The 21,621-nt window shown below is 40.5% G+C and overlaps 1 protein-coding gene across 1 annotated transcript in view; it reads right to left on the bottom strand.

Moving 5' to 3' along the window:
- The window catches only part of rspo2 (R-spondin 2), a 63,312-nt gene that overhangs the window by 31,470 nt on the left and 10,221 nt on the right, over positions 1-21,621 (bottom strand). Inside the window, exon 3 of the mRNA XM_067602297.1 lies at positions 6,719-6,907. Coding sequence (XP_067458398.1) covers positions 6,719-6,907 — 189 coding nt within the window. The remainder of the gene's footprint in view (positions 1-6,718; positions 6,908-21,621) is intronic.

Consider the following 21,621-nt stretch of genomic DNA (forward strand, 5'->3'; position numbering starts at 1 on the left):
AGGAGGAAAAGCCTTGTGTTTCAGCTCTGAGAGGAATTTCAAAAGCTGCCAGTAAAGTGGCAGAGAGAGCATGATTTGAAGAGATGTTGTCAGAGCTGCACCAACAGTTACCCATATCGCTGTTACACTTTTTTTGTTGTTTGTTTGATTTTGCTCTTGAATATTATGTGGTTTGCATGTCAAGTGCATTTGAAGTTGATAGATGACTCACAGAGCATCACTTGTGATCTAATGGTGCATACTTGGAAGAAGCCGGTCCCTCAGCTGTGGTCTGGATAGGGAACCCACCGATTTTTATCACGGACACTCTAAGCCTCATGTCAGCTTCAGTCAAATGTTGCTCTTCCACAGGCTGACAGCACATTGTGTAATCACTCCATTTTTTTACATGAATATTCACTATGTAAAGAAAGGGTGCAAAATCATTTTGTGAAGATTGATGAATCTCTCTTGTTCCAGACGTGGTCTTTTACGTTATCTGAGCGGGAGGTGGGTTGTCAGACCACTCATCAGTCTATGGAGAGAGTCTCAGCCTTCTCCAGAAAGCTAACCAGACCCGATGTTGCACAGCAGGAGTGTCAATGTCGTAAAAGGCCTGGCAGTGTGAGGGGGAAAACAAGCCCTATTTTTCCATCCTTCGCCTCCAAGCGAACAGTCGAACAGCTCTGACCTACTCTCTAGGCCCCGGGTTTGGCTGACATGGAAGCTTTGGCTTGCTCGCTGCCACCCAGCCATGTCATGTGGAGCTGTGGATGGCAGGAGTTCATGGCAAAGGCCAGAGCTGCCATGTTCTTCCCAACTCTCTCCATGCTGTTTTTTCCACATGGGTGCTCCTCCGCATGCCGGCGTAGAGCTAGGTGAAGCGGAGGTGGTGTTCCTGTCAATCAACGTCTCTCAGAGAGAAAACAGGGATGGCAGATGTGTCAGCGGTTCTTCTTGCTTCTTCACTCCAAGAAACACAGTCTATGATATACCAGGATCTGCTTCTCTATCTGCTCAGCCAGCTCCAGCATACACACAAACAGCTCAAGCTTCAGACAGTGGTCAAGCACACACAGCCCTTCTACTCACATTATAGTATGCACAATTACGCAGTGTTTAGAGAACAAACCCTATTCAACTCTGCATCTGGCTGTTATGTCCTGGGAGCAGGGCTTGGTTTGGTGGGTCCATTGTATTGTCTGGCAAATCTGAAAGTGCGGTGAGTAAAGCTGTGATGATTAAATGTCCCTTGGTAAAGCTCAAAGGCCAAAAGCAACTGGTCTTTTTGTTGGTTAGACTGTGCAATGGAAATACCCACAAGCTCAGAATTAGAGCGAGAAAGAGACAGCTTGAATGAGAGACATGGAGAAACAGAGAGAGGGAGAGAGCTGCCAGTGCTGCCAACTAAAGGTTACAAAATTCACGATAGTTTCTTTACACAGCCCTGGTACCTTTTTGGCTGAGGCCCATGAAGCATGGCTCCCATCCACCTCAAACCCAACAAATTCCCATGAGGTACTTTAAAACTAAAACGATCTTGGAAAAGGTATAGCTAATCACCTTCTACTTCCAGCCCTAATTTGCTGTGTCAAAGCAGCAAGAAATACAACAATAGGATTTGGTAACCAATTTCCTCAGTACGAGAAATGCAGTAAAACAGAAATCACATTTGGCAATCTAAAAAATTACCTCTGACAGAAGAGTCTCGAGTGGCACATTATGTTGGCACTGAATGAGTTGTGATATTTAAACCGTGCTTCCAGGATATTGGCAATCCCAGGCCTTGATCAGGCTGGATGCTGGTTGGCAGCAAACACAGATGGGGTTTCTGTGTGTTTTAAAACATACTGCAGAGGGGTAGGAGCGACTGGGTTGGTGGCTAGACTATGTGTATGTGTTCGTAGCAGTGGAGGGTCCCTAATACACCCCAAGGGAGGAAGTTTTGAGCACAGCCTTGCTCTCATGCTGACCCTCTCAACACTTTCTTGTAAAAGACAGCTCTGATAGTCGCCTTTCAGCTCATAATTCTTTCAGCCAGAGAGCTCGCTTGTGATACAAAATGACAGAATATGCTTTGGCTTGGGAATGTATGTTAAAACCGAGGTATTATGAAATGTGACTGAGGCCGGAGCATGAGTGCACCACATTCACACAGATTTGGCTGTACATAAAGCAGCACACTGTGTGACCGTTGCTACAAATCTTCCTTGTGGAGCAGTGGGTTGACACCCACAGACACTGGTGTGGGGCCTCTTCTGGGCAACTGATAAGAACCCCTGTGGATAACACTGGAGTTACTGCATATAGTTTATGGCTCATATCAAGTTGTCCATTAGCTGCTGAAAGGAGTTCTAGAAACGCAGCGACCCAGGCACATAATATATGGATATACAGAAAGGTATTATGCAACACAAAGCAATGCTAAAGAAGCATCTCAGTAATGGCAGTTAACACTGTGGCTCCAATGTCTCGGGACTCTTTGGAATCCAGCTGAAGTGTAGCTGTAAATGGGCCTCCAGTTATGTCATGTTGCGGAAAGTATAGTTCCCATTGTTTTTGGCTCTAATTACGGTGTTATTTTCTCTAAAGTGGAGGGAAAACCCCTCAAAACTGTATGCCTTAAATTTAAAATGCATCAAGCGAAGCACATTTCCTCAACAGCTCCTGAGAAATTAGTAGATGTTTTTTTTATAATAAAGTGATAAATTAGGGTTCTTAAGGCACAGTATACTGCTACCACTGTCACAACAAGAACACCCTGAGTTCGAGCATGACTTAGGTTTAAATATTCCTTCTGTTTGCTAAAGTTAAAGGTGGGTCTTTTAGAGGGTCTGAGGGCCACGTTGAGCCAGCTCCTCCTCCCAAATTGAGTCAGTCTACCCTCATAGAGACCATAACTAATGTTGCATTCAGATCTCCTGCTCACAAAGTCATAAATTTCCAATTTTATGACCAGGAGGTTGACCTACAGTTGCTAAAAAAGTGTACCTGATACCTGAATTTACAGTCTAAATTGTGACATTTCACTTCAACTCATGGAGAACATGCAAAATATATCACAGCTAATGTTTTAGCCAAGTGATAAACTGACGACCTGCCCGGGGTTTTTCCCTTCCTTTTACCCAGAGAAAGCTGGGAAAGGCTACAGCCCACCCATGATGCTGAAAAGCAATACTAAAGACTGTTTCCTAAATGCTGTTTCCAAAGTTTTCCCACCAATCTACGAAGGTTTTAAAGAAAATTCATATAATCACATTTCACAAATGGATGATTTCAGTCTAAAGGTAGGGGCATTAGCGCTGGATTTATCAGTCAAAATAGTTATCTATGTGACTTTACTTGCCTCATATTGCATCACATTGTCAGCTCACAGTGTAAAAAGTGTATTTATCCCTTCTCTCCACCCATAGCTCTCTCTGTCACATGCCTGTGGATCCTCTAGAGTCCCTACAGAAAAACTGAAAGTGAGGTTTCAGCCAGCGAGTGGCTGAGCGTATAAGCCTGTTGCTTGTCTAGCTCTTGTTTTCCTTTACCCAGGCAGTCCACAAAAAAAATTCTTGAATGAGATAAGATCACACAGACAAACTCTGGTGTAATAATAAGCAGCTGCTGCTTAAGTGATTTCAGCCTGTGTTTAAAAAGCACATGATAACAGAGACGTAATGCCACGTTCCAGGCCTCTTCGGAAACCAGGAGCACACGGCAGCTCTGACTGCGTCGATGGAGAATCCCTCGCTGTCATTTGTCCACTGTGCCTTTGAGCCCTTGCATAGCAGTTGCTACTGTCAACCTGAGAGTAATATTCACTGACCCGACAATGAGCTTCCAACCCAATAAAATATCCATTTATGGAGGTCAGACATGAACTATTTAGTGAAAATGACATGCAGAGCACAGCTGAGAATAAGGGTCAAATTGGAAAAATGGATTAGAGAGCCATGACTGTAGCAGCGATCACATCAAAGTAGGACTTTCTCTGAGAGCTGATACTACATGACAATACAAGATGTTGTTCTATGCGCAGTTTGAGCGGAGAGAGATTCAGATTAACTTGCCACACATCAGGATCAGTTAAAGTCAAAATCCACCCAGCATGGGGATACAGTGGTTAGGATAGCAGGGTTAAAGTAAAAAATGAAAAAAAGCCTTTTTACCAGAGAACAAGATGTCTTTCTCCTCCAATTTTCTCTGAGTTATGAAAACAGGGTGAAAAGACTGTGGAGCCTTTACGACTTTGCCTCTATTGTGGGGAGATTTAATGAACATATATGTGTGGATGAATATGAGCATGCAGAGACTAAGTAATTCGGTTGGGGATATCCAATCGATACCAGCAGTTTTGCTAAAAGAGACTTTTCTACAAAATTTCTGTGATCACATTAGCCTAAATGACACAGACGCTATAACAGAAACTAACAACCCATCACCCGTGTTTTGACATTTGGTATCAACAGTGTCGGCAAATAATTTCCTCCCATGGCAAATAACAAATAAGAACAGAATTCAAAAGTATCTCTCCCTCTTCTCCATCCAGACAAGCCTCCAAGCGATATAAAAGACATGTGGTTTAACAGTCAGCCAGCCCACATTTTGGATGTATTTACTGACCATCAACAGCTAGCCTAACGTTAGCATTGGTGACTGCGTAGCACTTCAGAAGTCCTGTCTTCACAGCACAGTGAAGCTGCAGGGTTCACACCCTCCAACTATGTATTAAACCAGGTGATTCTTGAATGTAGGTTAAGTGATGGCACATTAGCAAGCCAGCTAAAAACGTACAACATGTAAATAAGACATCTTTATGTCTTATTTATATTTGTCCTATGAGTAATGCAAAGGCACATTGCTCTTGGTAGAGGCTAAGTGCATCCCCATACGTCTAGCCCTCGCGCCAAACCAACGTGTACTGCACAAGTCTGTCCACTGAACAAATGGAAATATCCCCCCAAAATATCCAAGTGATGGAGCATGACTGGAATCTGTAGTCTGTAATCTGTAATGTAATTACTAGGTTTTAAATTGTAATCCTTTAAACCACTCATTACTGAAAAAAGTCATCACAATACTGTAACAAATGACTAAATAATGCCTTACTGTCCATCACTGATAAACAATCACAGCTTGACGTTGAGCTTGAGCTGAACATGAACATGCTCTGACGTCACATTGCCAGATTTTTGGCTATTCAAGTCCCAGTTTTCTAAACCTCACTGTCATCTAGGGTACCAACCTATAAAGTTGGCTGATGCAGCTTAAACATGCTTTTCATTTTCATAATCAAATGGGGAAAGCGGATGTCTTTGCATCCAGGTCGGCAGTGATTGGGTAAGCAGAATGTAGTTTTTTTTCTTCCTGTGGTTGCTACATATTCATATTATTGGGCCTAAAGGTCCGGACACCCTCCTCTGGGGCTTCATTTTAGTGCGTCTGTCAGGAGTTTGGCTCAGGGAACCAAATGGGTTCAAGTTCCTCTCTGTTTTCATATGAAACACTCAGCCAACACCTCGGGCTCCGTGTAAACCTATAAAGTCTCTCTCTCTCTCTCTCTCTCTCTCTCTCTCTCTCTCTCTCTCCCTCTCTCTCTCTTGCTCTCCCTCTCTCTCTCAGAGCATATTCCATGTTAAAATAAGGTTATGAGATCGGGGTGCTACATGAAGAGGTGAGGGAGACATTTCATTAATTGGATTTTAGAGTTATTCTTTAACGAGAATCATGAGGACTTTTCCATTTTTCATTGTTATTGTTTTTTTTTTATCGTAAAACATAATTCAGCATGTGAAACCAAAGGTGTGGTCTGTTTCAAGTTATGAAACCAAAACAATGTTTTCCACGAAACAGTATAGTGAAAAAAACTATTTACTACATGTACTGTAGTCTGAATGAGCAACATGTGTTACAGTGAGATGATGTAGATACAGATACAGTATCTGCAAAATATCTAATGTGGTTTTATCACTGATACAATAAAAAAAATTAAGATGAGTTTAAAATTTGCTACTTTCAAACACTCATTAGAGTTCCCTATTCAAACAGTATTAATCTTAAGGATTAATGCTTTGTTATTCCTTATCAAACTTCAACCAACATACAGTTGTTGGTGGAGAATCTGGACACTTCAGCTGGGACTGGCTTTGTGTTCAAAGTCAAAAACGACTTTGTCTGCCAAGAAATTACACTGTCTGGTGAAAGTCTCAATCCACAAGCCCATGCAGACGGTCGCCAAAAGAAGTTAGTTTCATCATCTTTGTAGTTCAAATGATATTGAATGACAAGGCTAAAAGGGCTGCTTTTTACATGTTGCTCTTAATGTAACAATATGAGTCTCTGGAGTTTGTTTGGCCGAATCCTCAGTGCATCTTGGTTTCATTTGCACCTGCTTTTAATGCCTTCAAACATCCTTGAGACTATAGGATGTTTGGTAATGCAGGTGTACAGAGAAATAAGAAAGAGTGCTCATCCTTGCTGAAGTTCACAGTCAAACCCCAGGGGAGACACGGCTGAGACAAGGCTTCACTGCCTACATCCACCTGTGTTAACAGATGAGCCGTTCAAATTGTGAGGTATGTGTATCTCCTCTGGATAATTGATGATAAAGCATGTGTTGTGGGAAAAGGGGAACTTGAGGGATTGTGTATGTGTGTCTGGGGAAGACAGGATGGTGGGGGGCTGTTGGAAAAGGAGGGTGGTGTGGGAGATTGAGGGGTAGAATGGGTGGGTTGAACTTGGGAGGACTTACTGGAGCACATGTTGAGTTCGGGGCTGCGCATGCCGTAGTATCCGGCTGGACAGTCGTGTACGCACTCCCCGTACTGCCTCATCCTCTCTCTCCGCAGAAACAGGAAGAGTCTGGGCGGGCAGTTTACACAGCCATTGTCCCTGGAGCACACCGAGCAGCCTTTACAGATGGGGTACGCTCCATAGCTAGCTGCAGGACACAGAGAGGAGCAAACAATACAGGTGATTAACAGGATGGAATTAAATAGACAACACTCAATACTGAGCATTAACATACATGTTGTTGCAGAACAGCTTAAGTATACAAGTTACACTACTTAGGCTCTTAACACAGACTCATTTTGATTTACTTTAAGAATCAGTTTGCAACAGTGAGAGTGTGTTTTCCCATGGAAAAAGCAAAGACACTGGACCTCCCAGCAGCACTACCTTGGGCATTGTGCAATGCTCGAATTTTAGACCATGTAGCTTCACAAAGTTAAATCAGTTTCGACTTTGACATTGTTCATAAATGAGCCTAACCCTTTCAATGCACTGCCAATGAGATGTCAACAGTCCATTACGTAACCTCAAAGCAAGCCATGATGGACAAAAAGGATGAGAAAGGTGTACTCAAACCTTTCTTGATCATTGGGTTCTTACCCTCTTTTTTCCACAAGAAAATTGCTTGTGCCTTCTTTAGTGGTAAAATAAAATACATAGCTCACAAATGGTCTTTGTTTTTGTTTTTTTCCTGGCACTTTCCTGCTACCTGGTGCATGTCGGTTATGTCAACCTATGCTACACTTTGCCTGTGCACTTTGCCCAACCTTGCAGCGTGCCCAGCTCATTCCTTCGATCATGTGTAGAGGGCCTAAGAGAATGAAGCATAATATATATGTAAGGTCAGTAGCGCTGTTTTGCAGCAGTGGCATTGGACGATGCATCTAACACGGTGGTACAGATGGTTGTTTAAACTGTACTAGCGACACAAAAGCAGAAATCTTTCAGTTCGTTGTGTCATTACTCAACTGTAGACGACCTCAACTTCTACCGATGACAAGGACAGGGTGAACTTAAGGAAACAGACACGACTGTGGGAGGGCTGACCAGCAGAATACAACCCGAGTACAAGAATAAAACCAAAACAACCATAATAGATATATCAGCAGGATATTCTCTAAGTAATAGTAAATATGTCCAATTCAACAATTTGTCATTCATGCAAACTCTGGTTCCCCTCTCGACGTTCGAATGCTGATTGGTTATGAATGTGAATATTGCATTAATTCTGGTCAGAGCTGGCCTCCTGAACGATTGTGTTGAGACAGCCGATGAAAGCCCCCAAAACCGCAGTGGCTCTGGCCTCAGCTCGAGTTTCCTGCGGAAGACAAAGGAGCCAGTAAAAAGACAGTCCATTCCACAATAAGTGACTTTCAATGTAAACTCCTTAGTGTCCCGTTTGCAGGAAAATGTCCTTGGGCGAATCCAATCTCTCTAAATGAGAGACACTTCAACTGATCTAAGCCAAGTCTTAAATATCACAAGCAGGGACCGGGTAACAGCGCCGCTCCAACTGAGCGACCTACCACAACGCTTAATAAAACACCGTAGCAGTAAACTGGACAAACCCTGAGAGACAGAGCAGAGCATGCCTGCCTTACTGGCCATGGATCCGCATATTAGATTTCTCTGAACAGATTCACCCAGACGAAAGTGAGCGCTAAGTGGGCCCAGTGCAAGCATCAGTTTGTAATCATGTGAAAATCAGTCAGCGGATGTCAGTGGCTGCCTTGGACTCATCTTTTTTCATTTCTTTTGTTGGAGCACTGGGAGATAGTCTTCAGAGAGGTATGCTAGCTCTGCCAAACTACACTCATTCTCCTGAAGCCAGGGTAGATGGAAGTAAGATTAAGTGCTAATCAGAATGTGTCTCTGATGGTCTGTAGGGATGAGGTTTACAGCGACACCCCATCGATCACAGCAGCGCCGGGATGTGCACTCCAAGCCTATTCATCACACAGACTGGTGATTGTTCATCTCTAGTCGGCACTCACTCAATAAGACATGAAGAGAAATGAAAACCCCAAATTATGACTAGTTTTGGCTCTTCCAATTCTCAAATGGAAAATTGCGTCTTATGTTCAACTGTCAATCCAGTGTCTAAGATATTATTATTTTTTATTTCAGTTGTGCCAAGACAGGTTGTCTCTCAATTGAATACAGTATTCAGTTGGCTCTCTTTGGTGGAAACGGGCCCAGTTTATCAAATTTACAACTGGCTGATAGTATTGAAGTGATATGTCTTAGAGAAATTGCTAAAATAATGTTTAGGCATTTATATCTGTTCATATTTTTACATATATACACAATTGAAATACCTACATTAAAACACACTAAAGCAGTTATCACTTTTATCAAAAATGTCATTGCAGTTGTTTTATCAAAAGTGTTTTTCCATCAGTTAATACCACAAACAGAATTTGTGAAATATATATCTCATGTTTCATTCTGTCAATGCTTCTATTCAGTAAAACTAAACTGCAACATTAGACCAAACCTCAATATTTAACCATTTATTTCTGTAGAATATACAGTCTGGATGTGTTTACAGCAAACTGACATTCATATTAACTTGGTCACATTTACTCCCTCTGCCCTCGCCAAACTGACAGACAGGGAAAGCCAACTTGGCAAAAGTAAAGAACTGTGAGCCTGGAAAGCTTATTTCTCCGGTCCGTTTTGAGCGGGTTTGACTCTATAACTATTGACAGTTTGCTAACAATACTATCCCAACAATAATAGAAAAATAAAATCTAGGCCTGCGGTCATCTTAGATCACTGGCTGGTCAATCAGCAAGGAAATTACAGTCACTGAAAAGCCTCTTCATGAGTCTGGCTCAGAGATCCTGCTCACTCTTTGTTGTCAAACATTTGTTTTGCTGGTTGCTAATCTCGCAATGCATGCTGATTGAGGATAACATAATCACACGCCGTTTGAATGCAGCAGATCCCACATCCTGGAATTAGTGTACGACTGGGAAAAAAAAAGGGGAAGAGAAGGCTGTATACGATGAAGAGAAACTCTTTTGGTGCTGATCTTGGGAGATTAGCTTGTGTGTGTCTGTGGAAAGGTTTGGGGGTTCAGGCCACAGGTATGTCAGGAAAGAGGCCGCAATTCACAGTGTCTGGAACAGCGCATTCCAACTCACGTCCTACACTACCGGCATAATGTCTAGCGCACTTTACATCAATCCGTCAACTGCCAGCAGCTTTCAGCCATTCTTAAAGAAAACACTCATTCATATGAATCTGAAAATAGTTCTTTTACAGCATGAGAACTGAAAATGTTGAAAAAGTATTTGGAGGAAGCTTATAAGTAAAATTTTTTACCTCAGCGTGCTTTATTGGTATGAATACTGAAAACTGTTCGCTAAAGCATGTAGCAACTATGTTTTAAAGTGGCACCAAAGAAGAGAAAATCAAAGAGAAATGAGCATAGCGTTTGTACTGAAGTCTCTATAGATCATGACAGCTTAAGCTAATTTGGCAAGAACATAAAGCTGTACGTTTAGTCTGCTGGGGACTGTATTCTGAGTTATGGATGTGGTCTTTGTTTTGCATATTGTTTCCCTTTTTTCTGTTCTAAAACAGCAGACACTTTCAAACCCAGTATATCCAAACATCAACCATACTTTGACACATGCTCGCCTGCTTTCTACAGCTTCTTTTTTCCACAAATCATGTAATGCTTTGGCTCTTCTTGTGTTTCTTCTGTCAATCACATTGAAACTGAAGTGACCCAGACATATAGAAAAGCCGCACAGAAAGCGGTCATTGTGAGATTATGGATACCAGGTTTACCATACATGTTTTTCAAGACAGGAGAGAGGCACACATGCCATTAGAAGTGCCACTCCCTGCACACGATGAACCAATGTCGTTTACGGTTTCAACCACAGAATACGTATTACGAGAAACAAAACAAATCCACAGTTCCCACTTCTGACAGCTAACTGAAGATCCCTCTGAGCCTCAAGTATTGTATTTACAAAAGCCAGGGTCCATATGAACATCACTGAAGAAGCCTCTGCAAAGACTTTTTAACACAAAGGCTTAATAAGTGCCTCAATGTGTCATGTCTACAAGACAAGAGGGTTGGTATAAAGCCGCCGCTCTTGTATAGGAACCACATGAAGAACACTTCACATATCCTCTTCCTCACCCATCAATAATATATTGTGACAGCTAGACTGAGGATGACTCTGGTGTACCAAATTGAGAAAAATACTATCTGAATTTTGATGGGATCCCTTCTTTAATTTGCAGTTAGAGGGGGAAATTTAATGAATGAGTATGTTTTAAAAGAATAATTTGACATTTCAGGAAGTGGGCTTATTTGCTTATTTGCCAAGAATTAGATGAGAAGATTGATACCACTCATATGTCTTTGGGTAAATATGATGCTATAGTCAGTGGCCTGCTAGCTTAGATTACCAAAAAAAAAAAAAAAAAAAATAGAAACAGGTGGAAACAGCTAGCATGGCTCCATAAAAAAACCTAATCATTTTTACACCTTGGTTTTTCCAGTCTTTATCTTAACCTCTGTATCTTAAAGTGGCTGCTAGCTCCAGCTACATATTTGCTGTACAGAGTGGTATCAATCTTCTTATTTAACTCACCACAAAAGTAAATAACTGTGTTTCCGAAAACTATTCCTTTAAAATTGAATCCAAGACCAGTCATTTTTGGTCATGATCTTTGAAACTATTGCATTTGACAACTTCAAAAATCTTTAAATTAAGCCATGAAATCAACATTACACGGTGAAATGGCCTTGCAGATATTCATTGATAAGTATCTACGCTGTTCAGGTGAAATTTTGGTCTTCCATTCATGCGAAACAGTCAGGCTTACAACATGAAGAATGACGGCATGCTTGGAGCAAAGCACTTACATTCTACAGTCATAGGCTTGCTGGGAGGTTTTCTCTGAATGCAGCTCAAGAGCAATTAGGGCTGCAGTGAGATCCAGCAGAAACCCAAACTCCGTCTCAGGTACGTTTTTATGAGTCCAAAGCAAGCGTGACAGACTGCACTCAGGGCTGCCAAAAGCCTCCACATATACAGGGGGTTCCACCCACGACCGGCTAACTTCCTGCCTTCCACTCACCTACCGTTACCCATGAAATCATTCACATTGACCCATTCCAACTTGCTGCAACCCAAAACCCTAACAAGGCAAATTGCACATATTTTTTGTGTTTCTTTTAGAGCCCTGAACTCAACATTGAGAACAAGAAGACATTTTTACGTAGGGTTTCACTGATGTGGGTTGTTGCAGCTCTAAAATACTAGAATAAAAATATTTTAAAGCTGGTGCTGCTGAAAACTGATACTTTGTAACCATTTCCAGGTCTTTAAAATTGACAATTTTATTGTAATTCTAAAAAATAACAAGAAAATGTATTATAGTGTAAGAAATATAGTATAATATAAACATAATGTATCAGATTTTTAATAAAAGTTATAAAAAATCCTTGTAGTTTTTGTAGCCTTTCCATATGTTTCATGTTTTATGGATAAAGTGGGAATAAGTAAAGCCAAAACATTTATATTCATGTATATGTTATCATCAGAAGTCTAACATTTTGTGGCTGTGATGGTCTGCCATTTCTGAAAAAAAAAGTTTTAAAAGGTTACGTGCCTCTTTATAATCTCTCACCTGCTCACTTCAATCAGTTGTCCACTGAGCAGCTTCAATGGGCACAGACAATATTTTCTCTAAAACCAAACACCATCCAGTCACATCCTCGCCTCTCTAACCTGCTACCACTACTGTTGTACGGACTATTGACTTTTCCCCAGTAAAACCCCCAAAGAGAGTTCTCATAGTGAAATTTCCTGTATATTATCCACATTAATAGTTGATCTTGGCCACATAGGTATTCAACAGGGGCTCATGGGATACATGTTTTGATTAGACCCTACTTTATCTTGTCATCTATCACAACACCGTACCAAATAGAAAATGATAGCTCCAAATAGTGACTGGACAAAACGTGTGTCTTGATTAACTGCAGACTTGAGGTAATATCATAATGCAGCAGTGAATTCCAAAGACAGCAAATGGAAGACAAGAGCTTATATTAAAGCACAACTGTTTCTATTCTCACAGTTCTCCTCCATTTCTCTAAGGGCCCCTGGTATGTAAATCTAATATTGCAGACTGTGAATGCAACTAACCAGCAGCCACACTGTCCATTGTTTGGAAAAGGCACTTACAGTACAGCACACATAAGAAAGTTTGGTATCATTGAGTACCACGACAAAAAAAATTATTCACATTTATTCACTACATCTATACTGACTATAAATGTCATATGGTGAAGAAGCAGCAATGGCAAACCTCAGGTTTTAGAGTTACATAGCAGCAGCAGGTCAAGAAGATTTGTGCTCTCATGTGGAAAGCATCGCATTCACCAACAGAATTATACGCTTTCCTCGTGGCACTGAGACAATTATTGTTTATTGTCCACCTCCCTTGTTCCCCCTAAATGATGGTGTAAGCTTACTGCTGCTCCACTTTAGAGGAAAAAGAAAGAGCCTGGGAGAGAGAAAGGGCAGACACGGGACAGCCTAACATTGCATTGAATTGAACCGTAAGAAGCAACAGCCGCTTTCTGGTTTTCTAAAAGGCAGGGGAGCCAACAGTGTCAAGCCTCGCACCTAGAGTTCACCAGCCATTGTAACGGTGCAACATTGTTCAAGCTTGTTAAAAGCTGGTACAGGAAAAATGACATCAAACTGCCCACTTTTCAGGCCCGTGACTTTATTTGTCATGGATCTGGAAGTCGCACTTAGCTCAAAAATTGTAGAGAAAAAACAGAAAGGGTAGGAGGGGGGTACATCGGGCCTGTGCACTGAAGGCACATTTCTGTTCCAATTTAGCAGAAAATATGTTGGACTTGCCTCCGACTCTTTTCCAGCTGGAACAAGTCAGGTTTTAGGATCTACGTTTTTTCCCCCAGTTTACTTTAACAGATCATACTGTAAGCACATGTTTATAATTTAGGACAGTCCCGCTGCTTATAATGATTTTGCAGCATGAGACTGAGCAAACACATTTGCTGTCAGACATATTAGCTTGGCCAAAGTGTTCCTGTGTCACAGATCTACTGGGCGAGGCGGGCAACGCAGAGATTTGAACCTTCACTTGAAAGGGTGGTGGTTTATATGGTGAATGGGTAAAACAGGCAGCCATGGTTCAAACAGGCAACTGGAAAATGGGGGCCAATTTAAAGCTACACTTTTTAGTGCACAATAAAACAGAAGCTCAAGGTAATTTGCTTTGGTGTGATTCAACAGGTTGAGACCGAGTCACACACAGGTGAAAAAACTTAATTTGACTCATTGGAGGACGACATCAACGCCATATAAACTAAATGTTATTAAAAGAATAGTTTGACATCATTGGAACTGCATGCTGACATTATTGGAAATCCATTTTCTTTCTGACAGTTAGATGATCAATGATCAGGACCAGTCTCACCTCTTTACAGTAAATATGCCACAGGAGAAGTAACTTCCTGGAGTCGTTTGCCTGGCAACTGCTCCTAGCCAAGAAACAGTCAGGCACGTAACCCCCGAAAACAGCAAATTATTGTTTTTACACTTTGATTTTTGTAGCCTATGGCTTTAACAAATGAGATATGACTTATTAATTACTGAGCTTTAGTGGAGCCTGTAGGTAGATTTTTCTTGCCAATATGGTCAGAGCCAGGCGCTAATTCCCCCTGTTTCCAGGTTTTTTGCTAAGCTAACTGTCTGCTAGCTCCAGCTTCATATTTAACATACAGAGGTGAGAGTGGTATCAATCATCTTGTCTAGCTCAAGGAAGTGAATATGCTTATTTCCCATAATGTTGAACTAATTTTTTTAAAGCAAAACTACTGCATGTAACTTTTGATGACCAGTGGCCACTGTGGCTAAAAGTGACAATTATGAGAAAATGCCAAATGCTAAATACTGGTTTAGTATTTAGCTGAAATGCTCAACTATTGTAACAGTTAGCACAACTGCACAAGGGTCATCGAACACAAGTAATGTCCGTTATTCAGTCAGCAATAATTATCTTATGTTTGCTAATATTATCCCTTGTAAGCAACTGGTCATACCAGACCAAGTAAGGCTGTATCAGCAAAGCCCTGAGTGAACTGAATTGAGCGAGGGTGCTTTTTATTGCCTTTATGAAGTCAACATTCCATTTGTAAGAGGTCGCTACCAACTCTATTTAGCTGTCATCCTATTTTTAAAAAAAATCTAATTCATCCAAAACACTTGGTTGGAGAAATTATACATAATCTCATCTATCCAGACAATGTCCTATATAGTGTTTTATGAAAATCTTCTCCCCGTCCCATCTTGCCTCAACCTGCAGCCGTCAGATAGAGACATTAACAGTATTTCTGAGTCAATCTGGAAACGCTTTCTGCACCTTTTACCCATCTGTCTAACTGAACTCGTCATGGCTCTCACCCCTGTGCTCTTTCCAAATCTATATGAAGACCCTCAGTTAGTTCACTTCCTTATTAATATCTTTATGATGGATTATGACTTAAATCCCATGTCCTGGGTCAAATCCCACATCTGGATCCCCTGATGTGAAAGAGACCTCGTAATTCTCGTAATGTTTGAGAAAAATTAGAGAAAAAAAGAAGAGGTGACCTAATCTCACGGTATGTTCTGCAGTCTTGCAATGTTCTGCCACACTGATGGACATTTAAAACCTTGACCATAGCAAATATGTGACTGCCATGGAAAGCTCAATGGTCACAAAAAAGAAAAAAAATGAAAGAATGAGCTTGATGTGGTGGTCAAGTAACAACATCGCCTCTTCACTGTGGGTTGTGGTCCCATAAAGCGTTTTACGGTTGAGCTGGGCCTTGAAAACAACAGAATCTCTGTTCGCAGTCAGTGTCAACAATGCTTAAACCATATACTAAAACAAGGCTAACCTCTAATCAGGTTAAACTTTTGTTTTAGTGAAGGGAAAATCCATTCTTTTAAAACTTTTAAAAATAGCTATTGGTAATGCTGCATTTATGGGTCCAATTTATTTTTGGTGGTGTATTTTATGCATTTACGGCACAGCTGTTAAGTGGTTACACCAAAAAAAAAGTGTAAATTGCAGCACTTCATCACAATATAATGCACGGAACATCTCGAACTGCATGAGCTTTTTCTCTCAAGTGAGACATTTAAATGCAAAACACATTCTGCATGTCTAAAACCAAAATGTGTTCTCATCATTGTATTTTTTTTTAATCAACCTGGTACTTTCCTGCTTAGTGGCACAGCTCATCACTCAGCATCTGCCTTTGATTCTCGCAATGACGATATTCAGTTTATGCGCCATGGTTGGTCAGTGCAGGTGTAAAAGGATTTTATGACAATCAGGAATGGAAGAACTTTGAGAGATAATCAATGACTCACTATGATGGACTTTATCGCTCTCTGGGCAGACACTAGGAGACAAGCATGTGGTTCATGTTTATTGCCGGCTCTTCTTCTTCTCTCGCCCATCCTTATTAAAATGGTTGATGTTCTTGTGAAACACCCCAGTAATTTTCTACTTATCTCCGCCGTTTTCTCTGCACCTCACACCATAACTACAGTGTTATTCTACAAATGCAACATGATCTGAGGTCAGCATCTTAGTAATAAACAAGTTCAAAACACCATGTGAACCATGGATCAGCTAAGCACTCAGTGTTTGCAGATTTAGTGGATATAAAATTTGATATTTTTTGTGCAGATGATGATGAAATGCTTACAATCGTAACATTTCAACATTTAAGACTGGACTTGAAGAATTATGTCTCTCTGTGTGTATGTGCCAAAAACACATTGGCCTTTAGCTACAAAACATATGGAGTAGCCTACTATAAATCTTTTTTTTGTTTGTTTTAGGTGTGAGAGTTCAGAGATCATGCATGTTACATTCGGAGAGGGTTATTTGAACTGTCCAAGAGGTGTTTGCAAAATACTGTAAGTGTTTCAGGAAATTCAAATTGTTGGGGAAATCTGATGGGAATGTTAATGGACATTCAGCTGAAGAAACTTATGTTCAAACATCTAAGAAAAAATGTATCTATAACAAGGAGTTTGAACCTATCTGGAATGTTTTTTTGCTGTGGGTCTCGTAGTTTCTAAGTTCTAGATACTTTCAGAAAAAAAGGTTGCTTTTTTTTTTTTTTGCACTGACCAAGCACCAAAATAATGTAGGCAAATAAGCTAAGAAAGAAAGAAAGAAAGAAAGAAAGAAAGAAAGAAAGATGCAAACAAACTATGTAAGCAGTCTATGCTGGAAGTAAAATGTCTGAATATTTAAAAGATTTTTATCCAAAGAAATCCTGTAAGTTGTGTCAAAAATGTGCTTTCCTTCAGAGAACAGAGGAAAGAAAACACAGGTGGACGTAAAGCTAGTGATTAGTCTTTGTTATAGCTCTCAGGTCAATTTTGTCCCACTAATTAATGATGGTAACTAATCAACCTAAAGATTCAAGCAGAACTAAAATAGAGACATGAGCCCCAAAAGAAGGGGAAAAGTTTGGAACTTTGAATATTTCAGCATTTACACTCCCTCAAATCCACTCAAGCTGTGAGAGAAATGTGTTTCCCCTCAAAATAGAAAGAAGAAAAGGCTGGGTGGAGGAAAAGGTGGAGTGGCTCCGATTAGCCCACATGTTGGTAATTCATCACACATAAACCTCACACCTAATTTTCACACCTGTAGCTCAATGTGCTGGAAGTCTAGTAATTCACTCACTCACTCACTCACTCACACACCCACACCCTCCCACACATACACATACACACACACACACACATACACACCGCTGAGTGGGACTTGGCTGTGGATTTCCCTTGGTGCGCGAGGAGAACGAGGACATCACAGGCAAGGATCAGTAAAGTCGGCGGGCATGCTTGGCATATTTGCACCCCATGCAGCATTGCTCTGTCTCTCCCCGCCTAGCCCATATTCTCTCTCCCATTTGTCATCACCTTGACTAAACTCATCCCAACTTCCAGCTCACACATCTGAAAAACAAAAGAGTTGGATGCGGATTTCTCATACTTGCCAGAAAGCGCAACATAGCTGCAGATCCAGATGGGAGATACTTGTCTTTTGTTGAAGTGTCACACAAAAACAGATTGTCAACTAAAAAAACTATAAAATCATCGTATAAATAACAGTTTTATTATTTCCTACCACTGATTGACAGTGCTGGAAGTAGTAACCAAAACTTTCACTTAAAGTACAAATAGTTTTATGGCTCATTAAATCAGTCAAAGTGAAAATCATGCATTAAAAATGCTTATACAAAGCTATTAAAGTTCTATTAAAGAAAATGAATGAATGATCGAAACTAAAACTACAGTTTTGACAAAAATATTCTTAACTCAAAGTCCACTTACTTTTGCTTTCAGACAGATATCACAGTCTTTGTTAGAGGATGGAGTTTACTACTAAGTAACAATTTACTAACTAACTAATAGTGACTACTTTTCTATTACTGAGCAAACTCCATCTGCTGCTTTTTTTTGTCAAACTACTGATTTCAAGGTCAAGAAAGAACTTTCAAATTCAATGAAATAGGTAAAGCTGTTCTAATCAATATTTTTTATAATAACAATGGATAAAATGACTATGTCTAATGTTGTGACAGAGAGAATTACCAAAAATACTACTGAGTGTTTCATATGGAAGAGGATGAGGGCCACATGTGAAAAATTTATTTGAGTTCTGAGTTTAAAGTCAGAATTCTGAGTTTAAACTAAGAACTCAAATAAATTTTTATAAAACTCAAATAAATGTGGCCCTAATCCTCCTCCATAGTTTCAGCATCTTTGAGCTAATTGTTTTGGTTTTACAGCCAGCTTTCATAGTGTAATTTTCCGTCACAACAGGCAGCTGTTTTTAGTAAAAAAGCTCATATAAACCCATTTTACGCTACCTGCCAGCACCAAACAGCAAACAGACAAAATTAGCAACTAGCTGGTAAATATAGTGGAGCATTTAGCAGCTATAAAAGATATTTCCCTGAGGAGTTGGTGGAGACCAAAACAGAGATAAAAGTAGAGTGAATATTATTGGTTTTTTGTTTGTTTTGTTTTGTTTTGTTTTGTTCTGTTCTGTTTTTTTTCACTTTTTTAATTTATGGACTTCTAAACTTCAGTAAAAGTCCCTGATTACTAAGCCAATACTGCTGGTTGCAGAGCACAGGATTCAGTCTGTAGCCACTTAATAACAGACTTTTAATTAGATTTTTGAAACACAGTGTCTGATAGTTAATGCATAGGGACAAAATCCTCAGACACACAGGAAGTGCTGAGTTTTATATTTCTACTTGTTTTAATATAGTAGAAGAACGAGGTAGTCAGCATGTGCAACACAGGAGCAAAAGAGTGCTACCTAAACTACCTCAAATTTCACCCACAGGCACAAATAGGAAGAAGACGTCACACTGTTTGATTGACTCTGGGAAGTACAAAGTGCTTCGGATTAAAGATGGAGACAAAATAATGAAAAAGGAAAACAAAAACAAGAACTCACTCCCATAAAATAAAATTCAATAAACATACTAACTGACTACAGCCATCTTCTTCATACTGACCGTAAGTAGGAACAATGTGTCTGCTGCAAAGTTCTACCTCATTAACCCTTTAACAAGATACAACCTCACACCCCTCCTCGCCCGCCGAGGCCAACAGGGAGATCTGAGGTGATCGCCAGGGTCAAAAGTGGAGTGCACCACAGGGGACAGATGGCAAAGACCTGGTCTCACTTTCACACATGGTGCCTGCCACAAAGAAACCCTAAACATCAAAGCCTTATTTTTCTCCAGAAAAACTGAGCTGGATCCAATATCTACATTAAGTCGTTCACGGGAAACTAAGACAACCTTGTTTGTTTTCTCACATAAATGACTTCTGTTTCCCATCAGAGAAATGAATGCACTGTTAGGGGTTGTTAGAAGGTTAAATATTGGAAACTATTTATGTAAATCCTTTCTTCAGGTTGGTGTTTTTGTGCTGGAGCTGCCGATAGTTAATGTGTTGCACCAGCTGTCTTTAAATGTGGCCATGTCTTGATCAATAACTTGACTGTTCTCTTAAAAGTTTATTCCAGTTAAAGTCACCAGTGCACTACAGACCAGGACTTACACGCACACACATACACACACACACACAAAAGACTTGGGAGAGAAGTTCATCTGAGGTATGTTTCACAGGCCTTCACAGTATGTTTAGACATATATACTGTATCCAGATGATAGCAGTCACCTCCTCCTCTAGCAGGTGTCTAGGTCACATCTGGCCTCATGTTCACACACTACCACAACACTGCACCTGAATGGCTGGCAGTGCCCAGGCATCTTAACTGGACCGGCTTATGTTAGCTCTAGAAGCCCACACTAAACCCTCAGAGGTCATTTTTTTCCTACACTGCCATTTGGGGGAAAAAAGGCTTAGGATAAATGCTTTCATAAAGTGTGAAGGATGAGTGTATAAAAAAAGTCCAAACAGAGCACATAAAGATCAACGAATACAATGGTGTTTGTTCAAAGTTAATATCATCTCAGTGAAAGTACTGAACTGAAGTACATGTGCTTCTGGGTGTGGAAATATAACATGTTGCCACAAAAAAACTGAACTTTGGTATGCAGGTGAGCTAGAATCAAACTAAGGTATTAGATGTTGCAATAAAAGGAACTTCTGGATGAGGAGACAGAGTTGCATCCAGAATCTCTGGGTGGCAAGAGGTTGCTGGGTGTATTGTTACATGGAGGCTACAGAATCATATGCATGAAGCTGTACCTGTCTTGTGCCTACATGCCACAGTGTTTACTGCAAATGAGCAACAAATTGGGTTGTCATGTATTGGCTGCTGTTACAACATTGTTCCAGGGCATTGGATGTGCCAAAGAGCTATGCAATAACTCATCCACAGGAGTTGTCTCGTCTTCTCTAAACAGTAAGGCTGCTCCAGAACAAAAAAATCTCTTAAATGTAATCACTTATTCTCCAAAAATCACCTTTGACGTCATAGGTTACGTGAGTTCTTTTTAAGAATATACAGTCCTAGCTACTCATATGCATATGCATGTGTGCACTCGTGCTCGATGATGATGATAACCAGCCCCACATTGTCCATTACACTTCACTACTGTCCATTACTGCACCAAGGCAGTACCATCTCTAAAGCCATTAGCTAGTAAACATGTAAACTACAAGTGACCCCTGTCTACAGATACCTATTAGTTATGACTCCTGCTGGTGACAGCTGTTTACACAGCTAAAGCCGCTGCTCCTGAGACCTGGCCCCAGTCCAAATAAAATAATATCCAGTTAAGGAGAAGTCAGCCAAGATGTAATACAAGTGCATAACTAGAGGGGGAAAAGAGTGAAGGAATCTGAGAAATGTTAATGGTCTTCTTTTAAAGTGTTATACTTTTTTGCCTAGCATTTGTCTTTACCACAGTCTTGTTTCATTGTCTGGACCCTAAAACAAGATTAGTGAGAAACCCTAATGGGGAGATAAAAGTCAAAAGCAGTCACCACAATTGATGTCCTCTTTTACAAAGAGCAACATTAAAATATGCTGCGATAAAATCATAACAGCTTACAAATTTCCCCCACAATTAGACTTGCACTCTCTCTTTTTACAGAATGTGTGTGCGTGTGGATCTGTGTCCTGAGTCTCTGTGGCATGCAGCCAGAGCAAAGCACAGAAACATACATGGGCTTACAATAAGTCAACACAGACAACAACAAGACAAACAACAACTAAGACCACAACCACACGACGACTGGGCCAGTCATGGATTGTATTACAGTGAACAGGGCTGGGCCCATTTGG

The sequence above is a fragment of the Thunnus thynnus genome, chromosome 10 (assembly GCF_963924715.1).
Source record: "Thunnus thynnus chromosome 10, fThuThy2.1, whole genome shotgun sequence".
Taxonomy (NCBI): domain Eukaryota; kingdom Metazoa; phylum Chordata; class Actinopteri; order Scombriformes; family Scombridae; genus Thunnus; species Thunnus thynnus.